The sequence below is a fragment of the Numenius arquata genome, chromosome 30, assembly GCF_964106895.1.
Source record: "Numenius arquata chromosome 30, bNumArq3.hap1.1, whole genome shotgun sequence".
Taxonomy (NCBI): domain Eukaryota; kingdom Metazoa; phylum Chordata; class Aves; order Charadriiformes; family Scolopacidae; genus Numenius; species Numenius arquata.
The window spans coordinates 1,081,611-1,093,030 of record NC_133605.1 but is presented as its reverse complement, the minus strand read 5'-3'; the positions used below and the strand labels follow the sequence as shown (position 1 = coordinate 1,093,030).

The following is an 11,420-nucleotide window of genomic DNA, read 5'->3' as shown; positions in this document are numbered from 1 at the left end:
CAAACAGGGAGATGTCCCTGGGCAGTGCCCTGCTGCCAGGAGGGGTCTGCAGGGCAGAGCTGAGAACAGGGTGGGTGGGGGGGCTCTGGGAGCAGTGACAGGGAGAGACCTGGGGACGGAGAGACCTGGGGACAGAGAGACAGCTCCCAGCAGGGACAGCCCCAGGCGGCAGAGAGCCAGGCCACCCCTCTGCATCCCTCTCTGCTCAGCTGCACAGGGAAAGGGACAACAGACGGGAGAAATGGACTTGGAACCTGGACTCTCCCACACTCACAAAAGGCCGTTTTCTTCCTCAAGGATGGTGTCAGGGAGACCATTCTCCCACGGAGAGAGGTGTAAGCACAGGACACCTGGGTGGTGACCAGCAGGTACTGGTGTGCAGAGCAGCTCTCCTGGCTCTGCCCCAGGGCACAGAGAGCCCTTTTTTCCCCCAAGGATCAGCAGTGTTCAGGCTAAAGGCAATGGGAAGGAGAGGGATTTCTACCCCTGCAAAGGATGTGCCCTCACTCAGCAGCAGAAACTCGTTTTCTGAAAAAGGAGCAGAATGAAATTATTCCAAAGAAAGAAAAGTGATTTTGGGGGGATTTTTGGGGAAAGAGCATGGGATGGGATTAAGGAAGTCTTCATTAGTTTTTCAATATTGTCTCCTCTTTCAACGTTGCCCCATGGCCAGAGAAAACAAATGTCCAACAGCAGCTCCATCACCCAGTTCCTCCTCCTGGCATTCGCAGACACACGGGAGCTGCAGCTCTTGCACTTCGGGCTCTTCCTGGGCATCTACCTGGCTGCCCTCCTGGGAAACGCACTCATCATCACCACCATCGCCTGTGACCACCGCCTCCACACCCCCATGTACTTCTTCCTCCTCAACGTCTCCGTTCTTGACCTGGGATCCATCTCCACCACTGTCCCCAAAGCCATGGCCAATTCTCTCTGGGACACTAGGGCCATCTCCTACCGGGGGTTTGCTGCCCAGATATTTCTTTTTCTCTTTTTGATGTCATCAGAATATTTTCTTCTCACTGTCATGTCCTATGACCGCTACGTTGCCATCTGCCAACCCCTGCACTACGGGACCCTCCTGGGCAGCAGAGCTTGTGTCCACATGGCAGCAGCTGCCTGGGGCAGTGGGTTTCTCAATGCTCTCCTGCACACGGCCAATACATTTTCCCTACCCCTCTGCCAGGGCAATGTCCTGGATCAGTTCTTCTGTGAAGTTCCCCAGATCCTCAAGCTCTCCTGCTCACACTCCTACCTCAGGGAAGTTGTTCTTATTGTGGTTAGTTCCTTGTTTGGTTTGGTTTGTTTTGTTTTCATTGTGGTGTCCTATGTGCAGATCTTCAGGGCCGTGCTGAGGATCCCCTCTGAGCAGGGACGGCACAAAGCCTTTTCCACGTGCCTCCCTCACCTGGCCATGGTCTCCCTGTTTATCAGCACTGCAGTGTTTGCCCACCTGAAGCCCCCGTCCATCTCCTCCCAAGTTCTAGACCTGGTGGTGGCTGTTCTGTACTCACTGGTGCCTCCAGCTGTGAACCCCCTCATCTACAGCATGAGGAACAAAGAGCTCAAAGGTGCAGTGTGGAAACTGATGACCAGATGATTTTCTGAAACAATAAGCTGTTTTCTTCTACAAATCACTGTTAACGTAACTCATTATATGTCAAGCTCATGTACTGTAGTTTATGTTAGTTTTAATTCTGTGTTTAGGCCTTTGTTTGGCTTTTGTTGTTTTTTTCTTTTTTGCTTTACTTTGTATAATGTTTTCTACCAAAAATACCAACTTGTTTTGCTGTTTCAAATTATGCATTTTTCCAAATTTGTGAAATCTACATACTGTATAAATGAGGACCTGCTCTCTCTTTGTATTAAAATAAAATATAGAACCATCCAGCAACCTGTTGCCCAAAATCCTTCCTCTCAGGCTTTCTCTGGAGCTGCAGGGCAATGCCTGTGAGCAGAGGTGGAGGGGAAAGGGTCCGAGCACAGCAGCTCTGTCAGCGAGCACCAACCTTGGTCTTTTCCAATTTGGTCTCTTTCCACACCCACACTTGCCTTCTGAGCCCTTGCCTTGCTATGGAGCCCGAGTGCTCTGGCAGCTCATCCTCCTGCTGTGGGGCAGCCCTGGACCACAGGTCAGGACAGGCACTGGGCAATTCCCTTCCAGAGCTGAACTCCCTAACAGCACCTCCATCATATCAGAGACTCCTCAGGGCAGGGCATGAAGTCATAGTTCTTTTTATAAAGTTGGCATTTCCTTTTCCCAGGAAAGTGCCCCACAGTTGAAAACGCAAGTGCAGAGCTTAACTGTGTGAGTGTGCAAGGCGTGGGCACACAACAGAGTCCTTGCACAGCCAGGCATCTTAGGAAAGACAGGAAGGACCAGCAGAGCAGGTTCTTCTCTGGTCCTGTGAGTGCTGGACACCCCAAGGAAGCTTCCCCAGGGTAATTGTCACACACCCTGCCGGTAACAACAACCATTTCTGGCTCTGGCCTCTTATCCCAGCTTGAGGAGGCTGGTTGTCCCTCTAAAGAATCATAGAGTTTTCTAGATTGGATGGGACCTTTCAGATCATCAAGTCCAAGCATAAATCTAACCCTGACAAAAACCATCACTAAACCATGTCATTAAGCACCACATCTTTTAAATACTTCCAGGGATGACAATTCCACCACTTCCCTGGGCAGCCTGTTCCAGTGCTTGATAACCCTTTCAGTGCAGAAAGTTTTCCTGATATCCAATCTGAACCTCCCCTGGTGTCACTTGAGGCCATTTCCTCTTGTCCTGAAGAAGTCCATGTTTGTATTGGACAGCTGAGATGTCCGCATGTATGTCGTGTGTGTGTGGTGAGATTAACTCCAGTGAATACAAAGACCATCAGAAGTTCCTGGGAGTTCCTCGAAGGTCTGTGGGACAGACAGTTTCTTGAGATCCGTTCATTTTGAGGGTAACATCCTGGGAAAGCCGCTGGATGCAGCACAGGGATGGGCTTCCTTGGACCGAGGTCCCTGTGTCCATTCCTCAGCCGTGGGGCATCTCCGAGAGGTGCAGAGCAGGAGACAGCCCGCAGGGCCGAGGGGCTGCAGCCTCTGGGGGTGGCCACCGGAGGCCAGGGAGTCTGCTGCAGGGCCTCTGCCTGTGCCAGGGAAGGACTTGTGTCTCTGAACAGCCCTGTCAGAGCCCTGACATTGCTGTGTGTGACGCCAGGAACAGCCCCCACCATTCCAAGGAGATTTCTCTCACTTGCCCTCTCTCACCTCTCTCACCAGACCGGCCTGGCTGAACAGAGAGCTCTGGTCACAACTCAGGGAGAAAAGGAGAGTTTGTGGCCTTTGGAAGAAAGGGCAGGGACCTCATGGTGACTACAAAGATCTTGTGAGGCTCTGTGGGGAGAAATTTATAAGGGCCAGAGTCCCACTAGAACTAGAACCCACTAGAAGAAAGGCCCACAAGAGTTTTATCTGGCTTCATATGTTAAGGACAATAAATAGGTTTCTATAAATGCATCAGCAGTAAAAGGAGAACTAACGATAATCTCCATCCTTTATTAGACAGGAAGGGGAAACACAGTGACCATGGATGAGGGAAATGCTGAAGTACTTAACGCCTTCTTGGCCTCAGACTTTAGTAGTAGGAGCAGTGGTCCCCTGAGTACCACTCCCCCTGATCTAGTGGACAGGGACGGGGAGCAGAATGAGTCCCCCATAATTCAAGGGGAAATGGTGAGTGACCTAACACAGCACTTAGACACACATGTCTGGGGGGCCAGATGGGATCCAGCCGAGGGTACTGAGGGAGCTTGTCGGTGTTCTCACCAAGCCACTCTCCATCCTTTACCAGAAGTCCTGGCAAAATGGGGAGCTCCCAGGTGACTGGAGGTTTGCAAATGGGACGTCCATCCAGAGGGCAACAAAGAGGGTTCGGGGAACTACAGGCCTGTCATTCTGACCTCGGTACCTGGAAAGGTTATGGAACAGATCATCCGGAGTGCCAGGACACGTCATGGCACTGTGGAATTTGGATAATGAGGGCTCTGTGCTCAAAGAACGATTAAGACTGGCCTTGCCATCTCTTGTGCCCCCTGGAGGAGTGGAGACTCGCCTGGCTCTGAGGGGATGTGGATCAGGAGGGAGCCCTGTGGAGGCAGGACAGCCCTGCTTTTGGTCAGCAAAGACAAGAAGATAACAGGAACCGTTGCAGGTCTTTGCTTCTTCAAAGGGCCGTCATGTCCGATGAGTGACCTTTGCCTCATTGCCTGTGAAATGCATATTAAAGTTGACCCCCCTGCATACGCTAATGAGGATTATAGACATCATGCGAAACATATATGACCGTAGCACTCATCTCTGCACCCAAATCATACTACACATCACCTGGTGGAGGGAAACCTCATAATTTTGGAAATAAAAAGACAGAGAAAATGACTGCTAAACTGGGAGAGAAGAACCTCGACACCTGAGGGACCGGTCGAGGGGCTGCGTTCTCTCCCTCCACCCCAGGCAGGGACGCCTTCCTGGGTCAGCGCTGCGCCTTTCACCCTCTGGTGAATGTTACCCTGAGCTGTTGTATTATTACTATTTTTACCAGGAATATTAACCTCAATTAGTAGCGCTATTGTAGTTAGTGAATTTATCAACGCCAATCTCAAATCTGTTGTGAGGTTCTCAATAAAATAAATGATTTTCATTTTCTTGTGAATCTGACTCACTGCAAGTCCTTTGCTGGGACTCTGACAGACAAATCAGTGAAGGTCCTGGGACTCTGACAGACAAAACTAAAACTACATTCCTTTTGACACGACAGGCACGAACAGGACAACCAGGCGATCAGGCCCAGTCAGCATGGGCTTGTGAAAGGCAGGTCCTGCTTGACAAACCTGATCTCCTTCTATAACGAGGTGACCCACTTGGTGAATGAGGGAAAGGCTGTGGATGTTGTGTCCCTGGACTTTAGTGAAGTCTTTGACAACATTTCCCACAGCATTCTCCTGGAGAAACTGGCTGCCCATGACTTGGATGGGAGTACTCTTTGCTTGGTAAAAAACTGGCTGGGGGCTGGGCCCAGAGAGCGGTGGTGAATGGAGTTCAATCCAGTTGGCGGCCAATCACCAGTGGTGTTCCCCAGGGCTCAGTATCGGGGCCTGTTCTCTTTCATAACTTTATCAATGATCTGGACGAGGTGATTGAGTGAACCCTCAGTAAGTTCACAGAAGACACCAAGTTAGGTGGGAGTGTTGATCTGCTGGAGGGTAAGAAGGCTCTACAGAGGGATCTGGACAGTATGGATGGATGGATGTGCCTAGGCCAACAGTGTGAAGTTCAACAAGGCCAAGTGCCGGGCCCTGCCCTTGTGTCACAACAACCCCATGAGCTCTACAGGCTGGGGGAAGAGTGGCTGGAGCTGCCCGGCAAAAAAGGACCTGGGGATGTTGGTCAACTGTCAGCTGAATATGAGCCAGCAGTGTGCCCAGGTGGCCAAGAAGGCCAACAGCATCCTGGCCTGTGTCAGCATCATCAGTCCCTCAGCATTTCCCCTTGGATTATGGGGGCTTCATTCTTCTCCCCACCCCTATCTACTATCGCAGGGGTCTGGGTACTCAGGGAACAACTGGTCCTACTACTATAGGCTGAGGCAATTAAGGCATTAAGTACCTCAGCCTTTTCCTCATCCTTGGTCACTATCTTACCGCCCCCATCTAATAAAGGATGGAGAGTCTCCTTAGTCCTCCTTTTCTTGCTAAGGTATTTGTAAAAACTCTTTTTATTGTGCTTATCATCCAAACAGTCCTGGTTGTTTATGCTCACATGACTGATTTCTGACCAGAAAGGTGCACGGTGTTATTTTATATTTTTTATTTATTTTTTACGTTTGAAAAAAATATACCAGCACATTTTCATCATCTGAATCATCGGAGCACGTTTAAGAAATGGCCGAGTTTCCCACCATGACAGAATTTCCTGGGAGTGTACTAATGGCAGAAGAAATACTGATCTTCCCCTGTATTTGTATTACCACTACTCTGTTAATTACTTCATCGACCTCGTTACTCAGGTGTTTCCACCTCTCCTGGTTCAATGGCCATGTCTAAGGACATCTTTTCAGCAGACTACCTGGACGCCTGCCCTTCCCATTGCTCTCGGGTTTCTCCTCCGCTTGCTCTTTGGCAGTCAGATGCCTCTCCACTCTCTGCTTTCTGCTTTGAGGTTCAGGGGGTTAGAAACCTGCCCCATCGTTCAGAAGTCTCTTTAACTCTTTAGTCAACACCTTCCTTGTGTTTATATCTATCCTTTCTTATCTCTCTGTCTAAAAATGTTCTTGTCTGGAAACCCCTTGTGAAAGCTGGACGACAGGAGATGATGCTTAGACTTTGCCTACATGTGAGGAGAGAGTTCTATAGTTTATTAAATTACATCAAGTTTAACTTTTCTTTGTCGGCAATGAAGAGAAACCTTTCTGTGCCGTTGTGCAGCCCGGTCTCTATGGAAAGCAGGTGGGAGCTGGTGGAAAGGAGCTGTACCATCCAGCTGCAGAGTGCGGTGGAGAAGTCTGATGCGAGGAAAAGGGATGCAAGTGCGAAGTGGCCGAGGAGGGAACTGGTGGGCTTGAGGAGGTGAGGAGTGAGGTTGTCCATACAGTGTTGGACCTAAAGGGACTGCTTCTCCTGCCTGTACAGGTGTCTCCAGGAGACCCGCTGGATCAATACCCATTGGAGAATGCTGTTCTCACTTCTTCTATAAACTAAAACAAGATAGAAAATACCCTTGAAAGAAAGAATCCTCCTTTATGAGATCTTCACGTAAAGCTTCATATTAGGTACCCAACTGAAACCTCTCCAATTAGTTGTACAAGTCCTAAGGCCTTAAAGAAAATTACGAACAGAGATATAACTCATTAGGGCTTTCTGTGTCTTAATGAGCCCCATGGCATATTTGGTGCTGGGTCCATGAACCTCAGATGCCAAGAGGAGATTGAAGAAACCTCTCAAGAAATCAAAGTCAGAAGCAAACCCCAAAGTACCTTGAAGTATAAACAGGCCCCTGTGAGGGCCATTCCTGACAAAGCCTCCCCAGGGACTCGTTAGAGCAGATCACAGGAGGCCATGATGGCAGGAAGGCAAAGGTGCTGTGCAGGCAGCTCAGGTGCTGAGAAACCCCTGGCTTTGTTTGATGAAGCAGAAAGGCCAAGCCCTGACCCCCAGACCCTGGGAAGGCAGATCCTGACCCTTTTGTGTGGGTTAAGGTTCTTCCTGGAGATGTGGGGAGTGCAACGCCAAAGACAGGACAATGGTACGACACCTCCCGGCCTCCCTGGGAGGGTTGCAAGGAGGCAACGATGCCCCATTGCCATGAGGATGATGTGTGTCTTCTTAGGCCTTTGTGGCCAGGCCATCGGCCATAGCCAAGGGGGTAAAGACCTGGGTTCTGCCAGGGCCTTTCAGCCCTGACAGCGCCCCTGGCCATCTGCACCACAGGCTGTCCTACACTGTCCCATGCCTGTGCCTGTTTCCCTGCAGGCTGCAGACACCCAATGTACTTCCCCGTCTTGTTCTCACGCCAGCATGTCCCTATCTGTACCGGTGTCTCTCCTTCCTCACCAGATGTTCTTTGAAACACAAAGCCATGGGCTGGTCCTGCAACAAGCCAGGCTGGATCTTTGGAGTGAGGGACTCTTCCTGAGGGCTCCCATGGGCATGGGGATGGTCTACAGTTTCCCAAGTCTCTGTATGCTGCCTTTTCTGGTGGGGACCACAGAGGCTGCCAGCCTTGCAGAGGACCCAGGAGAGGTCTTCCTGTGGTCACAGCTGGACCCCAGTCCTCCAGATCAGCCCCTGCTGAGGAGCCTTGTCCAGGGGTGACTTTTGAGGTAAGTGCTGACACCCAGGGTGGGGAAGGTTGCCTGAAGAACATGTTCTGGGCACAAGGACTGAAGGATGGCAGCAAAGTGATGTGGCTTCCTTCAGTGCAAGCCCTGATACAGGGTCCCAGCCTTCCTTTCCATGACACCCTTCAGGAGGGATGATGGCACCAAGAGATGGCAAGTGGTGGACACCAATCCTTCTCCAGCCACCTCCCAGGCCTGGTGGAGCACCAGCACAGCAAGGACTCTGCACCGTGAGCGTCCTTTAGGGTACCCAAACTCTGGGTATTGTCTTGGAGTAGCTGAACACATTCATTTTCCTCTCCAAGGCTATTTCTAGCCGTGGTCGGCTCCTCTGATCTCTCCCCACCCCTCCTCTGGTCCAGCCTGGTGGCGCTGTGCTCCTCACAGGGCCCCACGCTGGCAGTGATGCTCCACAGAGCAAGTGGGCTGTGGGCCCTTGGAGTGACTCCACACTGGCTGTGCTGGTCAGGGAGGGAAGCAGAATCAGCTGGAGGGGCCGCACTGCCACTGAGCTCCTTCCCAGGGGTCTACAGCTGTGGAATGGGCTCAGAGCTTTTTTCATGACTCAGGATGTTTTCCCACGTGCACATTGGCCCATCCATGGGCTTTTACTGAAGGACACACGAATCACTCTCCAGTCTCCTTTTGGAGGGTCCCACCGGCCTCCCCTGGGATGGCAGAGCCCTTGTTTGCTTGTGGATACTGTTACGGTTTGAGAAAACCCATAACAATTTATGGTCATTTAGACAATTATTCTCTCACCCAATGACCCCTCCCAACTGGGAAAGGGGAATTGATTTAATAAGGGGAATCAATTTAATCGATCAAATAAATTTAATAATTTAAAAGGGAATAGATTTAATAGGATAAGACCAAATAATTGACAATAATACTAAAGAACCAGTATCAATCCCGATACTAATCTAAGATATACAAGAATTATTCTCAGCCCATTCCATCAGCAGGAAGGTGTGCGCTCCCAGCAGGAACAGCAAAGGTTGGACACTGCAAGGGCTGAGGCTTTGGGGGGAAGGGAAGGGCTCAGGGGTCCAGAACCGGGGCGAGGAGTTCTCTGGACCATGACCATCAAGGGAGAGAGAAACTACACAGCAAACTTTTCCAATTTATATTGTATGTGACGATCATGGTATGAAATAATCCTGTTGGCCAGCCCAGGCCAAATGCCCAGGCCTTGCTCCTCCTTGTGCCTGCACCTGGCAAGGCTCAAAAACACCGAGACCTTGAATCCCACAGACTCTGGCTGGCTATAAAGTAAATATTTTCATGAATTCAGACACTAGAGACTTCTAAAAGTGCAGTTTTCCCCAGCACTGTAAGAGAAGTTAGCCCTCTGACACCCAACCCAGGACAGATACTTAAAATTAGTGAGACCTGGGTCCAGCCCTCTCTCCCCAGAATGTCTCCCAGTGCCCTCTCCCCATAAACCCTCCGAGAACCAAGCTCAGCAGCAGCCATGGCGAGTGCAGTTCCTGGAGCCTGCTCCTGCCTTCAGCAGGAAGAAGAGCCCAGGCTTCAGGAGCTGCCCTTGGGAGAGCTGCCCTTTGATTACAGAGATGCTCCTCAGGAAGCCAGCTCTGACACCGTGATGGCACATTTACCAAAGGCCTCTGTATTGTTCAGCACAGTAGGATCATGCTTCTGGAGATGTGGAGCGAATACAGACATTCCTGTATGAACACGATGACCACAGATGAAAAAGAAATGAAGCACAAACCACCCTGAGAAAAGCTAAGAAGAGTCTGTGAGGAGAGATGGGCAGCTCTACTGCTGCTGGAGGTGAACCCATTGAATGAGTTTCTTCAATGCTTCTTTGAGCTCCTGGTTCCTCATGCTGTAGATGAGGGGGTTCACAGCTGGAGGTACCACCGAGTACAGAAATGACACCACCAGATCCAGGGGTGAGGAGGAGATGGAGGGGGGCTTCAGGTAGGCAAAGAAGCCAGTGCTGACAAACAGGGAGACCACGGCCAGGTGAGGGAGGCACGTGGAAAAGGCTTTGTGCCGTCCCTGCTCAGAGGGGATCCTCAGCACGGCCCTGAAGATCTGCACATAGGACAACATGATGAAAATGAAACACCCAAAGAATAAACAGGCACTGACCACAAGGACCCCAAGTTCCCTGAGGCAGGAGTGTGAGCAGGAGAGCTTGAGGATCTGGGGAACTTCACAGAAGAACTGGTCCAGGACATTGCCCTGGCAGCGGGGTAGGGAAAATGTATTGGCCGTGTGCAGGAGAGCATTGAGAAACCCACTGCCCCAGGCAGCTGCTGCCATGTGGACACAAGCTCTGCTGCCCAGGAGGGTCCCGTAGTGCAGGGGTTGGCAGATGGCAACGTAGCGGTCGTAGGCCATTACAGTGAGAAGATAAAACTCTGCTGACATCAAGAAGACAAACAGAAATAGCTGTGCAGTACATCCCCAGTAGGAGATGGCCCTGGTATCCCACAGGGAATTGGCCATGGATTTAGGGACAGTGGTGGAGATGGATCCCAGGTCAAGAACGGAGAGGTTGAGGAGGAAGAAGTACATGGGGGTGTGGAGGCGGTGGTCACAGGTGATGGTGGTGATGATGAGTGCGTTTCCCAGGAGGGCAGCCAGGTAGATGCCCAGGAAGAGCCCGAAGTGCAAGAGCTGCAGCTCCCGTGTGTCTGCGAATGCCAGGAGGAGGAACTGGGTGATGGAGCTGCTGTTGGGCATTTGCTACCACTGGCTGTGGTTATCTGTTGAGAAGGAAAAGGCAGTACAAAGTTCAGCCTGACTTCTCTGAGCAAAACTTCTTGCATGTCTCATTGCAACCCCCCACTCAGGCTCTCTCTTTTCAGGAAGACCTCTCTGCAGCTCCCTCACTTGAGCCCTGGCTTTTGCTGGATGAGGGTGCCATTGGGAGCAGGGACTCTGGAATGGGAAACTGAGGAGTCCTTCTGGCTGTGCCGCAGGGTGATCTCAAATTAAATGTACTTGTGATACATCAAAGAACTTTTTGTCTCTGTTCCCTGCAATTTTCCCAGCTGCAGAACTGAGCAGAGGGGATTTTGTTTTGTTTAATGTGTTCTAGATTCACCTGCCACGTTTAGGAGTGGGTTTGGATGCTTGAAATCCTTCACATTTCTAATGCACTCCAAGTGAAATCCTGTGGGTCCCGAGCAGCAAAGGGACTGTCCCTTAGTGCAGAGAGAGGAGAGCTGCTCTGCCCATCGGTCCTGTTCTCAGCTGCCCTGCGTTGGCAGCTTGGACCTGGAGGAGGGTCACACTCCGATGTCCCCCTAAAAAGAAAGAGGACGCTGCAGGGAGCAGAGGAATCCAGGTTCAAAGAGCAGATTCACAGACTCCTCGCCCTTTCTCATCTCTCCCCTCCCAGACTGGGACACAGAGGGATCACTGCAGTAGCCCATCTAACGCTGCCCAGCAGCATTTCCATGGCCTCAGCACCCAGATGTCTTCTCCATGGGCATCCTGGGCAGCACAGAGATACTCTGAGAGAGCTGTGCCCTTCTGGAGGGCACCCTGCAGCCCCACAGGA

General features: G+C 51.1%; 1 protein-coding gene across 1 annotated transcript; it reads right to left on the bottom strand.

The window, feature by feature from the left end:
- Nucleotides 1–9,661: 9,661 nt before the first annotated feature.
- On the bottom strand, nt 9,662–10,597 carry LOC141476375 (olfactory receptor 14A16-like). The gene has a single exon (XM_074165050.1). The coding sequence runs from the start codon at nt 10,595–10,597 to the stop codon at nt 9,662–9,664; it is 936 nt and encodes a 311-aa protein (XP_074021151.1).
- Between the last annotated feature and the right edge of the window lie 823 nt (nt 10,598–11,420).

Excerpts from the sequence above, each read along its gene's own strand:
- LOC141476375 (XM_074165050.1), bottom strand. The coding sequence starts at position 10,597 with ATGCCCAACAGCAGCTCCATCACCCAGTTCCTCCTCCTGGCATTCGCA.